Source organism: Caretta caretta, chromosome 3 (assembly GCF_965140235.1).
Source record: "Caretta caretta isolate rCarCar2 chromosome 3, rCarCar1.hap1, whole genome shotgun sequence".
Classification (NCBI taxonomy): Eukaryota; Metazoa; Chordata; order Testudines; family Cheloniidae; genus Caretta; species Caretta caretta.
The window spans coordinates 170883339-170903805 of NC_134208.1; the positions used below are offsets into that span (position 1 = coordinate 170883339).

The following is a 20467-nucleotide window of genomic DNA, read 5'->3' on the forward strand; positions in this document are numbered from 1 at the left end:
TATTTATGCAAGAAAATATGTGGAAAATTCATCGGCAAAACCTTCCCTTGGTGTGCTTATCCTCACCTCTGTCGGCGTGTGCGTGCTGCTTTCTGAGCCTTGGCTTTTCAGTCGCAAAACGCTTTCCAAGGTGTGACTGGCGTGATGCCCTTGCAACCCGCGCTGTCAAACGGGGAGAATGGGAACGAGTGCGCTTGAACAAATAACTACGGGTGAGATTGTAAACGTCCCGCTCAAACAGAAACATGCACCGTGGGGGGAGAGACAAGCCTTCATCACTAGAGGGGGAGATTTTTACAAATGAATCCCCAAATGAAGGCGCCTCCAAGTAGCAGCCGGCAGCTCTGGGTCTAGCTCAGAGGCTCCTGCGAGAAAAGTGGCTTCACTGATACCAGCCCGGCCCCGACCCCGGCCCCGGCCCCGGCCCCCCGGGGGTACGATCTCGTGTTTAGCGCGGCTGGCCAGCCGGAGCCCGCTCCCCGCTCTGCAGAGCACACCGTTATCATTTCGGTCCCGCCTACGGCCCGGCCGCGCACGGGAGCTGCGGCTGCGCCTGGGAGTTGTAGTCCTGACTTCCCGGCTATCAAACGGCGGCGGGGAGAGTCATTAAAGAGACTACGTTTCCCAGGGCCCCCTGCTGCTCCGCCGGTCCGCGGGCCGGGCCGGGCCGGGCTGTCAATCAGGGGACGTCAGCGAGCGGAGAGGGCTCAGAGTGATTATCCACCCCCCCCCGCCCCCGCTCGCCTCCGGGGCTGGCTAATAATCCGCGCTCCAGAAGCTCATGAGCAGGGAGGCAAGTGTCACGCTGATGTGCCTGCGCGGGGCGAGGGCCGGCGGGGCCACGTGAAGGGGCTGCGGTCCCGGGGAGCCTTTTTCCGCCCAAACCTGCGTCCTGGGGGGAGAGGCTGGGGCGCTGCGATGAGGCGCAGGAAGATCGCGGTGGCCGCCGGCTGCTGCCTCTCCTTCTTCCTGGGCACTTTGCTGAACGTGCTGTTCATCCCGGGCTTTGATCCGCACCAGCAGCCGCCGCCGCCGCGGCGCGGGGTCACCCCGGCGCTTGCGGGCTCGCCTTGGTACCGGCGAGGGGAGGACCGCGGGAGCCGGCGCTGGGAGCTAGCCCGGCAGATCAGGGAGCGCTACGAGGAGGTGCTCCGCTACCAGAAGCACCAGCCGCCCGCGGCTGCTGCCCGGCGGCTGGTGAGACCCCTGGAGCGGCGGCTGATGGACCTCGCCCAGCAGCGGACCTCCTCGGAGCAGACGCTTCGGCTGGAGAAGGGGAAAGCGCCGCAGGCTGGCAGCCGAGGGGGCTCCTATCCCGAAGCCAAAGTAGACCTGGCTCTGAACCCCCCTCTGCTGGGGTGCCGAGACATCCACAATGTCACCAGCCTGCATTACTTGGGCTCCGGCTACACCAAAGCTGTCTACAAGGTCGTCCTGAACCGCACGCTGGCCGTGGCGCTGAAATCGGTCGATTTTGGGGGGCACGACATCGAGAACTGCGTGAAGCAATACGCGGCGTTAGAAGATTGTTACCGGCTAGCCTCCTACAAAATCGTCAAGGAGATGATCCTCCTGCAAAGGCTACAGCACTCCAACATCCTCCAGGTAAGGCCAGGGGGTGGGGCGCTCTGGCGCTGGTGCCGTGGGGGACGTTTGGGCTCTTTGAAAGGAATTACAGGTAAAGCTTTTGCAGATCGCGACACGGTAGGCAATGGTCATTTCTTTCGGGTTTCTTTAAAAATTGCCAGGGCTTGTACCAGACAGTGAGTGAAAACCAGCCGCCGTGTACAGATAGGATGTGGAAAAATGTGTCAAGGGTTTATTTCTCACCCCAGGCAACCTGTTGGCGCCCTTCATGCCAAGGGAATAAAAGTATGTAGTAACCGCAGAAAGGGGTGTATATACGGTGGAGTTGATTGCATTTGTGATCTGTATGAAAGAACTAGAAAGCTTTGATCTTGATATACCTATAACATTGCCGTTCCTGGCCTTCCATACCGAGTGATTATAGTACATCGAATAAATAGTATTTGACTATCACTAATGTCAACCCAATGGGTCGAAAAATGCCATCTTGTGATAACAAGCCTCCCTCTAAATACAGATGTAACATTCTTTGGACAAGTATAGTTCTAACATCCTTTTAGACTAATGTTTATGGAGTCAAATAAGTTACTTCAGTTAATGTTCTCTAAAGATTTGTAGTTATTAGTTCATCACCATTTACATGTTATATACGCAAAATCTCTTCTGATCTATCATCTATACAGATCTATAGTTTCTGCTCTCTTCTAACAGCTCTTTACTTATAATACGGAGAAGATAGGAAACCTTTATACACAAAAACGCTCAGTAGACATACATGCACAACTAAAGATATTGACATCCTCTCTGAAGTGATTAATTCTGCCAGATTTACCCTGGCCTGTATAGGAAAGCACTGGGGAAAGATTAGGAATATTATACATTGTCATTCTGCTAACTGGTGCAGAAGTAATGTCATTATGGGAGAAGGCGTATAGCTATGCCTGGCCTAGCAGCCTTTTCTGGTTGTTCTTTTACCTAAGAAAAAAATAAATAAAAAAATAAAATTGTGATGTTGAAAAGCGAAGGAAGCGTAAGAAGATATAAACTCTCTCAGAATACGTACAATAAAATGACAGGTTTCAGAGTAACAGCCGTGTTAGTCTGTATTTGCAAAAAGAAAAGGAGTACTTGTGGCACCTGGATTTGTGCTGGAAATGGCCCACCTGATGATCACTTTAGATAAGCTATTATTTTTTTTGGTTAGTCTCTAAGGTGCCACAAGTACTCCTTTTCTTTTTACAATAAAATGTTAACCCTAATCAATACAAACGACAACTCCCCTTCCCCGGAATATTGTGGGAATGGAAATGTGATTGTTCCTCACCTGGCACTGTAGTCGTTATTTAGGTTTATTGTGTATTGTGTGGTGTGAATCTTAATTACACAGAATCCTGGCAAATGGAAGATTAGAAGGAGTACTAACTGTAACAGGGCGCAGTATTATTCTTAAGGTACACTGACATTGCTCCACTTGACAGAAATGTTGCATTGTGCGACTATTACACCTTCACATTAATTTCAACGTGCCCATTTGGATTGAAATTCCTGTTGCATTTCGCACAGTGTGTGAACGCTGATGAAAAAGAAAACAACGTTAGAACGTGCATTCCCCGTAGCTATTTTTAAAAAGAAATCAAATAGGCAGCTTTTGATTTTTTTCTGTAGCAAAAGCTACCGGTTCCCCCATAAGAACTAAAGGTCGAAATGAACAAAACAGTCAATTTTCATACACTGGAAGTCTAGGAAGGGCCAGATGCAACTTTAATATCTCCTCTTCCCCATGAGTACATGCAAAAATTGGGAATGGGAAGTCAGTTTGCTTGCTTTCTTGGGATAAAACTGGAGAAAACATTTTTTGTAGCTTTAGAATAAAAAATCGACACCTAAATACAGCGTTTGCTAATTATTGCCTATATGCTGCCAGGTATGAGACATAATGAAAGCAGCATCTCGTATGCTGCACTACAACCACTGTGAAGAGCTTTTCAGTTATTCCATATGATGCCATATATCCCCACAGGAAGAAATTCCTACTATCACTGTAATGCAAACAAGGATATCGATACTAGCTTGACAGCAGGAAATAAACTCAATTTTTAAATATTGGTTTTCAAGATTTTTCTCTTGTTCCGTAGAAAGCAACCCAGTGTCTCTACAATTTGGCAAAAATGATGATTTAAACATTTTAGAATTGCAGTTTCTCTGGCTTCCTCGGTGGGTTACAGTGATCGTGCTGCATTCCTTTCACACGTTATTCAAATGGATACTTTCATCGTATGCAGAGAATAATTTGGAAATAGTCATCTTCACAAAATGGAAGCCAACATTCTGTCCTGCATTGTCTATGCAACGAGCAACAACAACAAACTTCAGTGTTTACACATGTGTAGACACTAGGGTTCCTTTAAACTGGGGTGTGCATTATGGAACATCGTATTGAAAAATCTGCTCACAATCAGTGATTATTTTTTGTACCAAAGACTAGAGGAAGCGCTGTCAGTTAATTCCCCTGTTTGCTGAAGGCTGGTGGACCCTATAATAGGTAAATGAAGTCACTCTAGAACAAACTCATGAATAGACGCTTCTCAAAACGCCAATTAGAAAATACACGCCCAGCCCGCTGCGCTGGGAGAACGTTGTAATGAGCAAAAATCCCTTGTGTTAATTATGTTTTCACAAATTACATGCCATCTACTTACAAAATAGCTTAAACTTAAATCAGAAACATGTTTTCCATTTGGCTCAGATTCTTTCTTTATTATTATTTTGGCCGCTCCCGGTCTCCTCAGACACGAGCAGAATTTCCTTTCGACTTGGCTGCTCTGATCAGATTGCAAATGCGCTAGCAAAGAGAGCTGCGAAGCCACCTACATCGCTGCCTTCTTGTTTACCACGTGCCGTTCGTTGCGTAGAGCGCGGGGCGAGGTGACCGCCGCGGGCGAACACCAATGTTTGATAAGACCTTACCTTGCCAGGCGACTGTAAAAACCTGACGGGCCTTATCTGGTCACAGCTGGGCAGACTTATGGTCCAGGAGTAGACCTGTAATGTCATACTGGCCTGGGGAGGGGGGTCATCGGGGCGCGTGCAACGGGGAACAGGGAGCGTCTTCCAAATCAGCCTGCTCCTTTTTGTTGTGTCTATTTGTAAAATCCCCCCACAGGGCCATGGTCCTGCATCTGCTGAGGTCAGTGACAACATTAACGCAGGCTTAGGCCTCTAAGGCGTATCTGGTTTTAGAAATGATACATTTCTGCCGGAGACAGGGGGAAGAAACTCAAAAGCCAACATACTTTCCCCAATCTATTCTGGGTTTTGACATGAGCATCCATTTTAAGTAGAGGAAAAGAGTGTAAAGGACCCAAACCGTTTAACTGATGTCAAATTCACTACAGCACAACTGTATATGTCCTCATAAGAAAACGCTTTTTCTTAGCTCATTTTCATCCGGTTTCTTCATCCAGCACTGTAGAAACACCATTGAGAGTACTCAGTTTGGCCTCAAACGCTTTTCACTTCCTCCCTGCATGCAGTGTATCCATCAACCACCGAGTTACTTCCCTAGCAAAAGGGACAGTCCGTTTCTGCGTTAAAGAGGCAAGGTGGGTGCGGCGATATCTTTTAGTGGACCAGCTTTTGTTGGTGAGAGAGAGAGACGCTCTGATACCCACCTTGTCTCTCTCATATCCCGGGAGCTACAGGGCTAAAACAACATTGCTACATACAGTTAATGACTGCGTGGCCAGTGCTACTTTATTGGATCTTAATTTAGCAAAATACAAGACTTCTGCCTACTGCTGGGCTTAGTTTTAAAAAGAATTTCCAGCTTCATCATCGCTCTCCCTGAGTCGAAAGAGTTAAGGAGACTAGCTGAAATGACTATCCAGCCACCCCCGCCAGCAGCAGTTTACCGTCCCTCTCAGGTAAGGACCTTCTTAGCGATCGCGGGCATGGGAAAAAATCAAATGTGCTGGAAAAAAAAAATTTCAAATACGCCAAGCCACGGCTTAGCCCGGCGATTCTGTTAGCTACCAGGGGTTAGCTGCTCCTGACAGCTCAGATAGTCTCACAGAGTGGGTTTTCAATAGCAATGTGTTTACTGGGGAGTTTGACATCACTGTAAACCAGCCATAAAATATTGCACTTTTGTTTCTCAAACTTCCCCTTCCAATTATCTCCCCCCTCCCCAACACACAGTGAACACTTAACACCCCTCAGCCAGCTGCGACCAATTAGCAGCACGACTCGGGGCTGGAGCTGCTCAGTGTTGACTCGCTCAGCAGCCCTCTAAAACCGCCTTCCCAAAGAGTTGTACTTGAGCATGAAAACGGGAGCCACCTTCCCGCTAACTGCAGCTGGTGATGGAGGGAAGTGGGGTTTTTAGAAGGAGAAGAGAGATCTCCCCCTCTCCCATAGAGTCAAACATGGACAGATAAATAGCTCCCCACACACAGATCACACACAGAGAGGCACAACGCGGTGTGCAGTGTTATTGTTGCCAAGTGGCTGTCCCCGCACTGTACTCTTAGCCTTCTGGCGCTGCAGCGCTTGTCCCCACTCAGGCCTGTTATGAGGGGCTATCTAGGGTGAAATTCGTTTGAGTCTTGCTCGGGGGAAGTCCAGCGTTTCTTTCCTGGAGGTTCAGTCCCAGGAAAGGGGATTTTCCTGTAAATCTCTCGCAGCTGACAGCCTGAAGTGTACTTTGTAAGATAACAAACTTGCTCTTGACTGTCTCTATAGTTCCCATTCTGGCCTGTCTCTTGTCAAAACCAGCTTTGCTGCGACCCCCCCCCCCCCCGCGCATCCTTTTAGAATACCTGATTAGGGCACAATATACGTTGAAATTAAAAAAAAACAAAAACACACACACACTCTCACAAAAACCAACCCTTCTCAGCTCGTAGCCCTGTCCTCGCATCCCATATTGACACGTTCGTCATGCATGGAGCCTGTTCGGGCCAGGTGCCAGATGTGGCACATCAGGCTATCCCACGAAATGCTGAGAACCTGGAAAAGGGAGTGTGGGTTAGTGTTAGATACAGGGGTCAGCTGGTGTTAATGCAAAGAAAACATGAGGTGCTTTTCGCTTTAAAGTGTATTTACCGTCTCTGAGTCAGGCTTGGTTTGTCTGATGGGGCATTGCATCGTGATCTGGGCAGAGGCGTTGATTCAAAGGGCAAGGCTGGGAACTTGTCAATCACACACTGCCCTAGATCGCTTCCTATAAACATTCCCGCCGCACACCAGCCATTGTGATAGGCAGGTGCAGATGAAAATGGAACCGTGTTTGGTTTGGAGGGAGAGAGAGAAGGGGCTAGTTCATTAAAGTTGATTTAATAATGAGGGGCATTGGGGAAGAGGGGGATTTGGGTCACTGATTTATTGTAACACAGGATTCAGCAGCCCACTAATTGCTTTGCACTTGCTCTCTATCAAGTGCTGTGGCGGGTCTCCTCTTCCTTTCCCTCTCCGCCGTGGTTTCTTTTCTTAGAAAGTTAAAATATTTATTTTTGAATCCAGCTTTTCCGTGCAGTGATTGAGTTTGCTCTAATTCCTCCCTCCAGTCTGTCTGTATCCGGGAAGAAAAGAAAATCAACCACCATTTGCTGTTAATTTCAGACAATGAATACGATTGGAAAGACACTGGCAGTTTGATTTCCTGTAATAATATAATTACAGCCCTGTAGATCTGAATTAAGGGTGCTGCCATTCATGGGTATAAACAATCTTTTGATTGGTTCTCCTATTACACTGCTGAAGATGAATGGAAGGGAGTGCAGGTTTGAAACTGACATACGTTTTGTGAAACCGCAAGATTATCTTTGTAGGTTTTTAGGTATCTTTATAATCACTTATAGCGTAATTCAGTGTGTTTCTCTGAAAAAGAGTCTCCACGTCAACTAAAATAAATCTTTATTTTATTTAAAAAAATAAGCGATGAGTTCATTTCAGAACAGTGGCGGTGGGGTGGGGAGGAACAGCCTTGAACAGCAGCTGATGGCAGACCAGAGGCTTATTGATTAAGACCAACCCCCTTTTTTTGGTTTGTCAAAGCAAATACACTTTAAAAATCACAGTCCAGATTATGATTTCATCCCATTTTAAATCTGGAGTAATTCTGTTGTCTTTAGGGGAATTATTTTGGATTTACATTTGTGTAAGTGGCCTTGATTACACTCTGAAAATAATACCATGTTTTTTAACATGATACAAAAGATTTTTGCCTTTGGCGTGGACAAATCCAGTGGTATTTGAAAACGTTTTAGGTGGTCCTGGCATGGGCTATTACAACCAGCTAACACATTTTGAACATCACTTGTTCCTCTTTTAAATAGGATGTAAAGTCATGTTACCATTGTGTTAGTTAACATGTTTTCTAACATGGTGCTTTTCCTCAGCATAGACAAATCCAGTTAGTGAGGTCAAAAGCAGGACCCTTATTTTTAGTTTGAGAATTAAAATGTTGAAGTCTTAATATTAAAATCTGGTAATTCTGTATAGAAGAAAATAATTTCTCCAAGGGGTAAATTAATTAAAATGCATTTCTAGCTTAAATGAGTTGACGTGAATCAGGTCATATTATATCATGTTGCTTCATTCAGAGTCCACACTAATCTTTAATCAACAAAACTTGCTTACAACATGGGAATGGGGTGAGCTCTAGTTATGGGGAAGGGTCAGATGCTCAGGAAATCCTTTGTTGTTTCAAGAAAGTGGGGTCCAGTGGAATCAGGAGCTCAAATCATGAAACACTTTTGTGCTGGTAGTGGTGGAGAATACTTGGTGGTGAACCCGAAGAGCTTTTTGTTTTCATTGAAAATTTGAGCAACCTTCTGAGTAGACTGTGGTGTAGTGTCCTCAACAAAGAGCCCAGGCAAGACGGTAGCTGATCACTTGGGGAAACTGTCATTATGAAATTTGGATTGGGAGAGGAGTGTAGAAATTTCCCTTGTAATTGAACCTTCAAAACAGAGCCCCTAATTAGAGAGAATTAATCTGCTAGAATGACAGCTTGGGATCTTATTATGTGCTTGATCTGCATCCATAGATAAAGGGCACAATATAGCTCCAAGGACCTATCTACACTGTGAAATTTTCTGTTAATCTGTTTTTATTGGAGCATTTTAAAGACATTTTTAAACTGCCTGAAACCGAGTGCACACCAGGACTTCGATGGTTTTCAAATGAGTTTAGCTGAACAAGATTTTAAACTGCTCAGAAATTTTTCCCAGGGTAGGCAGGTCCTTGGGGTAACATTTTCAAAAGCATCTAAGTGACTTAAGAGCCTAAATCCCCAAAGTGATGCAGGAACATAGAAGCCTAAGTCCCAGTGACTTTCTGTGTAAGGTTGGCTCCTAAGGATTAGCCTACAAAGGGACATAGGCATGGCAACACCTAACTTCTAGGCGCCCAGCTGCCTAGTGGAATTCACAGCCCCGAGTTAGGAACCCAGGTTTCCCTATGCAAAGGGTGGGAGGAGTTAGATGCATGGGAAACTTGGCTTCTGGTTTGCTGGCTTCTGTCTATGCTAAGCCACTAGGAAACACTGAGGAGAGGGGTGGGGTCTGAGCCTGTTATCTATTTCTACTCAGGATTGAAAGCTGTGAACCCTCTCCTGGAGCGAGGTTCCTAAGATACCTCAGCTCTTTCTCAAAGAGAGAGAGAGAGAGAGACCGATTACATTATAGCCAGGTGGTTAGGGGGTGCTCACCTGGGCTCTGGGAGACCTGTTTCCAAACCCCTACTCTGCCTGATTTGGAGCAGGTCTTCCCTATCACTGCCTTGACCACCAGGCTATTGGGCGTGTTGAGGTGGGGCTCTCTCAATCTCTCAAGCTGTCCCATTTTGTATAACAAATAAAATATTTATTGGAGCAGGGACCTACATCACAGGCAAGTGCCCTAACCACTGGGCCATGAAGTCAGTCTCTCTTGAGCCCAGTTAATATTTATTTATCTAATACACAGGGGAACAGCTTCAGCAGGACAAGTTGAGAGCACTCCCACCCTAGAATACCCAGTAGCCTCATGGTTAAGGCATGTATCTGGGAAAGCTGGGTTTAAGTCCCTGCTCCAAATCAGGCAGAGTGGGGATTTGAAAACAGGGTCTCCAATATTCTGCATGAGAGCTCTATCCACTTGGTTGTCAGATATTCTGAGACAAACATACCCGCATCAAAAAAGTCTAGATCCGGTTGTCTTTTGTGCAGGCAAGGCATGCTCTGACAATACCTACCAGATTTGTCCCTGCAGGCAAAATAGATGGAGGAATGCCAAGTTGGAGAATCCCACCAGGGGTAAAGCATGAACTAGGGCACTGAGCAGCTTGGTGGTGTTAGACTTAGGTGGTTTTACACCTGCTCACCAGCAGAAATTGAGGTGTCTAGGGAATTTAGGCACTGATAGGGTGAGGTGGCATCTGAGTGGGGGTTTTGAGGCTATCATTGGTGCCTATATTTTGTATTTAAGACCCTGAAGTGGGAGTTAGCACTAGATCCACAGGGAGATTTAGTGATGTAAGCACTTTTGAAAATGTTAACCATAGATGTAATGTGGGGTGGCAGCACTGGATCGCTTTGTAGGGTGAGGAGGAAAAAAGCAAACAGTGCCACCTGTTGATGGAGACAGCTTGCTGCAGCTCCAGTATGCCTCCACAGCCCTGAGGAGCTCGGGGTGGGAATGGAGAAGGCCAGGGAGAGCAGACAGATGTGGCTTGGCGAGGAAAGATGAATTACACAAAGTACTTCTTTATTGCAAGAGTGCTTCCCAACAGGCCCAGATGTTATCCTGCACTTTTAAGAGTGAAGAAAGGATCTGTTAACAGGAACTCCAGTGCTGTTGGAAGCACAGAGCTGATACAATTGCAAACCAGCCATAACTATTCATGTCATTATTAGACAAGCCATATGCCTCAACTCTGAAGTGGCCAAATAATATTTTCTCCCATTGAATTGCATGAGATTGTAGATGGGGATTTAACTTACAGAGCTGTTGGCAGGAAGGGATTTCCACGAGGCAAAAACCATAGAATTAGTTAAAGAGCTACACCCTCATTACTCACTTTCAAATAAATCGTTCATAAAACTAATCCCATTAATTTGTCGAATGATTTCTCTGATTGTTCCTCTGTGTTATGTGCCATGTAAATTACCCCAAAAGACTCTGTTTTGAATTTCTGGCTCCTTTATGAGAGCTGATGATTTGCAATCTCATCAGCTTTCCTTGCCAAGGATCCTGGCAGTCTCCTCTCTGTGCAGAACTGAACAGAGACCAATAGCACCATTTCACCTTTTGCAAAAATCACCCTTGCTACTTAAATTTTTCAGAGACACACTGCACATATAAAGCTGTTCAAGTTGGTGGGTATCCTGCCCAGGACACTGTTTCAATAAAATATAACATTTTGTATAATGAGGATTCCAAGGGCAAACCTGCTTTATCACTTACCAATTGGACTAATTTGTAAGGTAGGTAAGTACTATTGTCCTACTTCTTTTATTAGATAGCAAAGACTGAGCGAGGTTACATAACTAGTCCAAGGCCACCCATGAAGTCTGCCACAGCTGGGGTTAGACACAGGATTTCGTGGCTTCCAAGGTCCCATGTAGCCATGTTGTCTCTTTAGATCTGCATCCTGCCCTTGATCAATGAGTATGTCTACATTAAGCTGAGGAAAACTTGTCTCGTTCATACTTCCTGTTATGGTTCTGTAAAGGGTTTGGACCTCCTACACTAGCAAATATTAAAATCCTTCTGCACCTGTTCAGAAGGATCACTTCCTGACAGCTGTTGTAAACAAACAATTCAGTTCCCTAGGTTCAATGGCACTTGACTGCACAGAATGGTTTCTAGCATCACCATCCTTGCAATGGTTTAACCCACCCACAAACGCTATTTTGACAGAATTGTTTTGGTGTGTCCACGCACACCATACACACTGTAGTTGTAACAGCTGTAGTTCTAAGATGCCTGTAGGACCTAGCCCATAATACCCACTGCTGCTGAGAGGAGAGGGTGGCTTTAGAATAATTTCTGCATTACTACATTGTGGGAGGGCATGGGGATTAGCCAAACCAGTATGCTGTCACCCATGTGGCAACCTTGTCCACAATGGGGAGAAACTATTGTAAGGTGCACTGATTCACTCAGACTTGAGTTAAAGACCACATTCTCCAGTCTTGTGACATACACATGTAAAGCATTTGAGGAGACAAGGTGGTGTTCATACATCATATATACCAACCAGTGATGTTTTTAATACTTTTTCACTTAGGTCCAGATTGCTAAAGGCATTTTTGTACCTAAAGATGCAAATAGGCCTCTAGTGAAGTGTCTCAGTGCCTAGTTCTCATTGGAATTCTCCTCTTCCATGGTGCCTTCAAAAAACAAACAAACATAAAAAACTATACAGGGGTTAGGCTGCTGAGACCACAGCCTCCAGCTGTCCATCTGTATCCATCTGTTGTCTCTTACTTACTGAGATTGTAAGCTTTTGGGGCAAGGACTGCGTACAGTCCCTAGCACAATGGAGTCCTGCTCCATGACTGGCAGTCCTACGCACTATGGCAATACAATTTATCAATAATAATAAAGGAGCAAACTGTTTTTGTTTTGTTTTTTTCCCCCAGTCTCAGCCTGGCCACTCAAGCTAGGCAAAAAGAACTGACAGTGGAGTATTTGTGGACCTAGGCCTTGACGGCCGTATATTGTTTCTGGCTAAACTCAGAGTGATCTATGATAGGAAGAGCTACTTATTCTGGGACTTTGCAACTGCAGACCGACTCTGAGTTAAACAAAGCTCACTTGAGGGAAGTAAGCCCAGCAGTGAAGAAGACTGAGACACTTAACTTAATAGAACTATACTGAAGGGGTCAGTTTTAATATGGCCAGATCTCATGAACATTTCAACAGCACTGCTTGCTTGCTGCTTCAGAACAGAAAACAGACAGAGATTAATCATTTAAATAGTTGCATAATTTAGAGCAGGGCCAGATTAACCTTTTGTCGGCCCGGCACCAAACATACTTGTGGGCCCCGACTGGGGCAATGGAGCATGGTGTGGTGCGGGGGCTGTTGGTCCCCAGAGTGAGGGGCCGGCCAGAGGCATGACATGGTCCGCCCAGCCCAGTGCGAGGATACTATTTACAAACCGGCAGTTGCCAGACGCACAATGGTCCATGCTGCACCACACAGTGCCCTGCACAACACCACCCCTGCCCAGCGCCCCCCTGCCCAGCGCCCCCCTGCCCACAGCCCCATCACAACTGCCAAGCCCCCCCCACAGAACCCCCACTCCCTCGTGCCCCAACACGCCGAGATCTTCCTCGCATCCCAGCAGCACCTCCCCACTGCACTCCATGGCCCTGCTGGGAGGCCACTTTGTCTGCCGGGCTGAGCCGCCAGGGCTGGTCCTGGGATGGCGAATCGCTCTGGCCCCTCGGGAGTGGTGAGAACAGCCAGGCCAGGGCCTGCCTCAGCTGTGCTCCCTCGGGACCCACTTGACTGGAGGGGTCCAGCCAAGCCACCCCCCCCCCCCCACCATTTTCCCCCTGCAACTGGCTGAGACTGGCCAGGCTTCTGCATCAGTCCCAGGTAGCTCAGCTCCGGGGAGACAGGTGGTGGGAAGCAGAGACTGTCTGGAACCAGAGGTGCACTGGGGTCTGGCCAGGGGGCAGAGATAAGCCATCGGCCGGCTGAGAGGAGCAAGTGGTGGTGGCGGGATGGGGGGAGCCAGTGGGCTGGCTGGGTCTCAGGGCACAGTGCAAGCAGAGCAGGCCGGGGATCCTTCTGAGCATGAGCCCGGCTCCATGGTGCCACTGGCATCATTGTAAACCCGGCACTGATTTAGAGTCAATCTTCCATACAACCCCACCGAAGGGGATGCAGTCATCGCTGGTGGAAGTCAGGGTAGATATTGTTCCCGATTATTTAAGGTCTGGCTTCAAATTCTGCCCTCAGTTATACCTGTCCAGTCCCATTGAAATCATGGTTAAATTAGTAGTCCCATTGACCTTAATTGAGCTATTGGCAAGAGCTTGCAGGAATAAGTGTTTTCTTGGGCTGGACCCAGGGGTTGTGCAATACAGTGTAAATTTACAGTGCTATAAAGAATTTTTTATAATAAAATGAGGAGAGAAAAGGGGAGAGAACTTTTGTAAGCCTCAAGTTTACTGCCAAAATATGTGCCTTGCAGGTTTTGTGTGAGTATAATATATACATATACACGTGAATTTCATTTTTGTTCTGCTTTCTTTTGAAGCTATTAATATGGATGGCAGCTCTGATGACATTTGTGTAACCTTTAGCTCTTCTAGCATGCAGCACTATTAATAATAGCAAAGTTATTAATAAAAAACCTCCTAAAGATAGTTGTGAGCAGTTAGTTTAATATTTAAATTTTCCACTGCTTGCTTACAATTTCCATCTCTAGCCTCAGGCAACAGGAAGACATTTTGCCTCTTGGCTTTGACATCCAGCTTTGGTCCCAATCCTACAAGATGCTGAATGCATCCTGAATGGTGCTGAGGGACCTCTGCTCCCTGCGACTCCTCTGTATGTTACATTTACCTAGGAAGATTAAAATTAATGAAATAATCTAGTCATTTGCCATGTAAAAGCACTCACCAGATGCTTTTACAGTTTTACAGTTTACAGATGCTTTTGGATTGAGGAGGGGTGGCAGAAATATTTATAATATACTCCGTAAAGTTAGAACATGTTTAAAATGTGAGGGGAAAAAACAGCTTTTAGGCCAACATGAAAATCCTAGAGTATTTATTGCTAAGTAACAGCTATGCATCATGGCTGTTCTTGTATATCCCTCTTTGGAGGGACTGGCCCATTGCCATGGCAACAGAGGGCATGGCCAAAGTTTATCCCCAATTTGTCTTCATTTGGTCTGATGCCATAGGAATGTCAAAGCGCTCTACAATTGATTCCTCTAATTTAGCCACTAAGGCGCTTGATCCAGTGTTCAGCGATGTCAATGGGTGTCTTTCTACTGAGTGCAATGGGCGTTGATTCAGGCCCTAGCTTACTACTAGACTGGCCTTGCCATGTCCAATTCTGGACTAATTTTCAGTTTGGCTAGGTGTGCACATGTATCTTTGAAAATAAATACCATCCTGTGCGCACTGTGCCCACGAGCTCCTGTGCGCACATGAACAAGAAAATTTTTATCAGTTCAGGGCCAAACTCTGCTCTTACACTGGACTAAATCTGCAGTAACTCCAGTGAAATCACTGAGGTGTGAGTGAGAAGAGAATCAGAACTAATGCTGTTACTTTAGCAGTGTTACCAACTCTCACAATTCTATCAAAGGCGATTATTCCTTTTTTCCCTGAAAGCTCGAGTTCTTGGAGTCATGTGATTATATGAACAATCTCAGTTTTCATTACAAAAACAAGTAAATTTCTAGCTCTCCTGGTTACAGAGGAAAGCTAAAGGGGGGAATCCTCAGGGCTCAAAAACTAGAATGCAAATACATTTTATCCTTTTTTTTTTAACATCTCATGATTTTTAGGCCAATATTCTGTTTTTGGGGGCCAGACTCCTGATCTTTGGATGTTTCAGGCTGGCAATCCTGCTTTAGATTTACACCAGTGTTAGAACATAATCTGGCTTTATTTTGTAAGATTTTCAATTGTACCACTCCTGTCTGAGCAAACTGTATAAATAAAAAGTAAAACTTTTGCTAAGGCTTTCTCTTGACCTTTTTTTTTTTTTTTAAATCCAGCTTTGGTGACTACACGAATGCATGAGGGCCTGTTGTTTGCATATACTTACCCTCTGATGACAGCTTAATAAGCTCCTTTATTTTGTGTTTTTATTCAGTAAGCTTGTCGGCTTTTGTGTGCAGTCTGACCTCTGCTCCCCACCACCCCCTTTCTTGTCTGAAAGGGGCACCTCTGTCTCTATAATTTGTAATAAAAGGCAGTTCTAAAGGGATGTGGACTGACTGGCAGTACAGACGTGAAATCTTACAAAAGAATATAACTTTCTCAGGGGCTGACCCTGTGTTCTTTAGGCATCTAAAACTCCTGCTGAAGTCAGTGGGAGCTTTAGGTGCATAAGGAATACAGTCTTTGATTGAGAAAATCTAAACAGTTAGTGAAGAACTCAGTAAATACAGCTGCTTTACAGGGATTATTGTGCACAATATGACAACAGTTCAAAATTTTATATCCGTCTTATATTTTCCTAAGGAAAAAGAAAAGTATCCCCAGCTAGTAACTGTTTACAGATTCTATACAAAATTATGTATTTGTAGTATTTCAATGTAATGGCTTGACATATCCAACTATATTCATTGGATAATATTTCTTTTGATACATTTAACTGAAGCCATGCCATACTGGGGTATGAAATAATAATATATTTGGAAAGTATAATATGTAACTAGATGATAGAAAAAATGCTGTCCCTACAAAGAGAATTTCATTTGTGGAAGTTCCTGATTCACTCTGCTTGCTCTACTTTTATATCTTTCCCATTTGGATAATCTTTTGACTCCAGTTTCATTCAAATTGTCTGTGTGGTTATTTTTCCAATTGCAGGTGGTTGATCCAAATATGTATGTATACAAATTAGTTACTTTATTATTGGTAGTGAAAATGACATTGTTCTATTTGGAACCTTTACAAACTAGATTGGACAAAAATCAAGAAAGTATACTTTGGGAAACAACCTTGCATTGACAGGAAGAAGGGCTAGATGATCTAATGAGCTAAATTTTTAAAGGAAAATACACGTACATCTGTATGCTGTGTGGCTGTGCACATATAAATGGCCATTGTGGATACCTAATTATTTGTTTGCATCGGGACGTAGCTACTTTTAAAATTTTCAGTCACCACAATTGTACTTACAAATGTTGCAGTGTATTGCATTTGCAGTTTTGCTTTAGGCCTCCAGCCTTCATTTAAAATATATTGAAATGTAGCCCAATATCTCCTTTCCATCTATGACTTCCATGCGTCAATGATTCTATATAACAAAACAGCAATTCTATAGCTAGAAATCTTTTACATAAATAATAGTGATAAAGAAGAGCCAGATCTATTTCTTTAGTTAGAATTACGTGTGATGAAGAAAAATATCAAATAATTTTTAATGTATTTAACTATGGACTTAATTAAATTAAATGGACTTAGCAAGAAAATTTACCATTGCGATTTGAAGAGAGAGTTTCTTGTGGAAGGAAAATTGGATTGGGCCCTTTAAGCTGTCACAGCAATTCAAAGCAGCAGAATCTGTACTAAACATAAACATCAGTCAGCAATGATTTTTGCAGGAGTGCAATTGGATTCTAAACTGAGATAATTAAATGCAGTGCTACCCAACCCCCGAGAACAAACCTATTATATTATTATGACCATTGGAACCCGTACTTTGAGATTTAACACTTACAAAAGTATTCTGAATTTATTCTTATTAAATATATATTTTAATTAAGATAAATTCATAATCTTTTAATATGCATATACATTTGCTATAAAGATACTTTGTCTTAATTAAAATTACTTTGTTTTTATTGCACTCTTTCAGAGGGCTTGAATGGCTCATGAAGACTGATGTCCTTGTCATTCATTTCAGAGTAACAGCCGTGTTAGTCTGTATTCGCAAAAAGAAAAGGAGTACTTGTGGCACCTTAGAGACTAACCAATTTATTTGAGCATGAGCTTTCGTGAGCTACTGTAGCTCACGAAAGCTCATGCTCAAATAAATTGGTTAGTCTCTAAGGTGCCACAAGTACTCCTTTTCTTCTTGTCATTCATTATTGCTCTGAATTGACATTTACTGTAGAATTGACATTTTTCATTAAATTTGCCTTCTAAATCTTACTTCTTCTGTTTTATTAGTTTTTTTCCACCAGACAATACAATTTTATAAATCCTCTCTGTGATTCTGTAGAACTAGACTTCAGAAGGATATAGAACTTATTAGGCTCTGACACCAGAAATTAACCTTTAAATATAATGGGCTCAATCTTACACTGCTAGTCTCCATCCATACAAAGGCTAAACTGTGAGGACTGTGTGATCAGGCATATTTTATATATAACATAAAAAAATTCACAGGCAAGTCCAGTAGCATTCTAGCAAAGATGCATATTCTATAAAATATTTTAATTCTCTTTATATTTGTGTTCTTTTTGGTTTGTAATGGTGGTAATTGTGCTGATGTGTTCTTCTAAGATAGTTTGTGTCATGCTAAGTTTTGACTACTGTACCTATATTAGAAACATGCTTCCATAAAAAATTGTGTCACAGATATTAAGGGACAATCCCTGTATCTGGTCCAAGAAGTCCTAGGTTAATGTGTATTATTAAAACTATGGTGTATCCCTATTTCAATTCCATGTGTCTCTAGTGCAGTAATACCTGCTACAAGTACATCTCCCGTGCCAAAATTTCTGTTGTATGTTTTTAAAATAAACTATTCTAGCTTTTCATTTTCATTTTGTTTGATGTACATGTTTTACCAGTTGTTTTGAAGTACAATGCTATTCTTTCACTGAAAGGAATAATTGCTTACTTCACTTATGTTTTTGGAATATTTTTTTTTCCTTTAAACATGGACAACGATAGAGCTAAGGGGATGATTCATAACAAATAATTTGCTTACTGAATTTAACCTCTTTTTCTGCTTGTTAAATGTTTGTGAGCGTATTGCACAAATTTGCTTGCTATTCAGAGTAGTGAGTGAATTTGTTTGCAATGTTTTTTTTTTCATTGTTAGTTGATTGAGAACATTTAATTGCTCTGGCTATTCAAATGTTGCTTAGTTGTGATTGATCACGTAACACACAAGGTATTGTTTCTGAACCTACATTGGCTGAGCATAGTTCTTATAGGATCTGATTCAAAGCACACTGATGTCAATACAGACTCCCATTGACTTCAATGAGCTTTGGATGATGTCCATAATCAGGAGACGAATGGGTTTGACAAAGCCGTGGTGTTTTTGAGCCTCTTAGGTATGGGGAGGAGATGAGTAGGATCAGGGGATTTTTAACCTTTTAAATCATGGCAGCTCTTCTACCATAAGACTTATTTGGCTGGGAGTAGAGTGTAAAATTGTCCCTGCTGCAAAGTCTGTAATCAGATCTTTGTTCAGCTCATTTAACTGCCTCTCTGCCAAGGCTTTGGCAAGGAGTTTCTAAAAGCCTGTCTCCTGGCTGTGTAAAACAGTCCCCATCCCATCTGAAATAAGTCACTTCAAGCACAGGCTTCAAATGTTGTTACTGTGAAAGTGTCTGTGCAAGTAAAAATTGATCACTCATGTGACTTTTGGAAAGCAAACATAAAAGGAGCTAGAGCATGACTGAAGTGCATTCATTTTAAAATATTTTGCAGTATTCACCCCTCTAACATAATTGCACATGTAACTTCAACAAGTACTATTAGAAGCATTTTCTGTGTTGAAAAGGATATGCCTTGACATTTGCAACGGCTCTTTAAAGTTCATTATAAAGATATAGTTGAACCCTCTGTCATATTTAAATACAAATAGACACTCAGTGCACTAGCAATAGTACTGCAAAAAACCTTGATCTTTACATGAGATTTTCTAATGCCTATTTTTAAGTACAGAATTATTATGATTATGCCAGATAGTGCATATGCTAAAATGAATTCCCATATCTACACATATATATATTTTTCCATATAAGTTTCTTGATAAGGGCCTTTATTATAAAAGCCTAGCCAGAAGGATATGCAAATACTGCATACCCAGCCACCCATGTGTGGCCTGCAGAGCCTGCACTGGGCAACTTAAGAGTTTCAATGATGGGCTTCGACAGGACTTCTCCTCAGATGGAAGGATACATGACTGCGACATGGGGCCTTAAGGGCAGCGTCCTAAAACATATAGGATCCAAAGGTCCAAGGAGGATACAGGAGACTGTTTCCTGCATCCATGGAGAAAAGAAGAGCATGCCAAGAAGTATTACACTAATCTCTCTCCCTTTGTGTACTTTTTTCAGCTCTATGGTTACTGTTATCAGGATAGCAATGACATCCCAGACACGCTGACTACCATCACTGAGCTAGGCTCACCACTGGAGATGATTCAGCTTTTACAGACCTCTTGGGAGGACAGATTTCGAGTAAGTGCAACAACCATGGTATCTAAAGGACTTTTAAGTAGGATGTGAACACACAACTCCAAGCATGTGGGTGGGGGGGAAAGAGAGGTTACATAATTTACAGCTTTGTTCGCATTTATTAAACAACTGCTTTGCTTGGGAATGTTAAGTCTTGGTTTGTCTATAAGACATAACACTCCCATTTTTCAGTTTTTAAGACACTGCGCTATTATGTCTGTTGATGGTTATAGGTTACATCTAATTATAGGATGTTCTGTGCTATTCATGTTATATCTTCAAAGGTTTCATACTTGTTAAAAACTCAGAGCTTGGCATTTTTGGCTTGAACATTGTGCTCTGCAACTGGAATTCAGACAATAGAAGGATGTGACATCTCTATCTTGATCATTATCATAAGCTGATTTTATAATTATTTCCTACTGTTTCCTGTTATGTTGCCTTTTACTAGGGGAGAGTAAAGGGTAAAGCAAGTTTATAAATGTACACAGATCCTAAAACAGAGTTTGCCCAGTGAAGCCCACTTTGGCAATTTAACAGAAACATGGAGGTCACATTTAATTTGTATGGAATGGAGCCCAGATTGTAGAGGTACTTTCATCATGACAGGGTATGCTGAGCTGTAGTCTCGGTGGGATGTACCTTACTATTAACGATTAGGGCAGTTACAGGCTTCTTTTAGAGCTCTGTGAACTGCATTTGGCCCATGAGTTAAACTTCCATTATGTTGTTCTGAAAGAAATAAATTCCTAATGATGACTCAATCTGAGTT

The 20467-nt window shown here is 43.3% G+C and overlaps 1 protein-coding gene across 1 annotated transcript in view; it reads left to right on the plus strand.

Moving 5' to 3' along the window:
• Positions 1-722: 722 nt before the first annotated feature.
• The window catches only part of PKDCC (protein kinase domain containing, cytoplasmic), a 45510-nt gene continuing 25765 nt past the window's right edge, over positions 723-20467 (plus strand). Inside the window, exons 1-2 of the mRNA XM_048843034.2 lie at positions 723-1605; positions 19576-19698. Coding sequence (XP_048698991.1) covers positions 919-1605; positions 19576-19698 — 810 coding nt within the window. The 5' untranslated portion in view covers positions 723-918. The remainder of the gene's footprint in view (positions 1606-19575; positions 19699-20467) is intronic.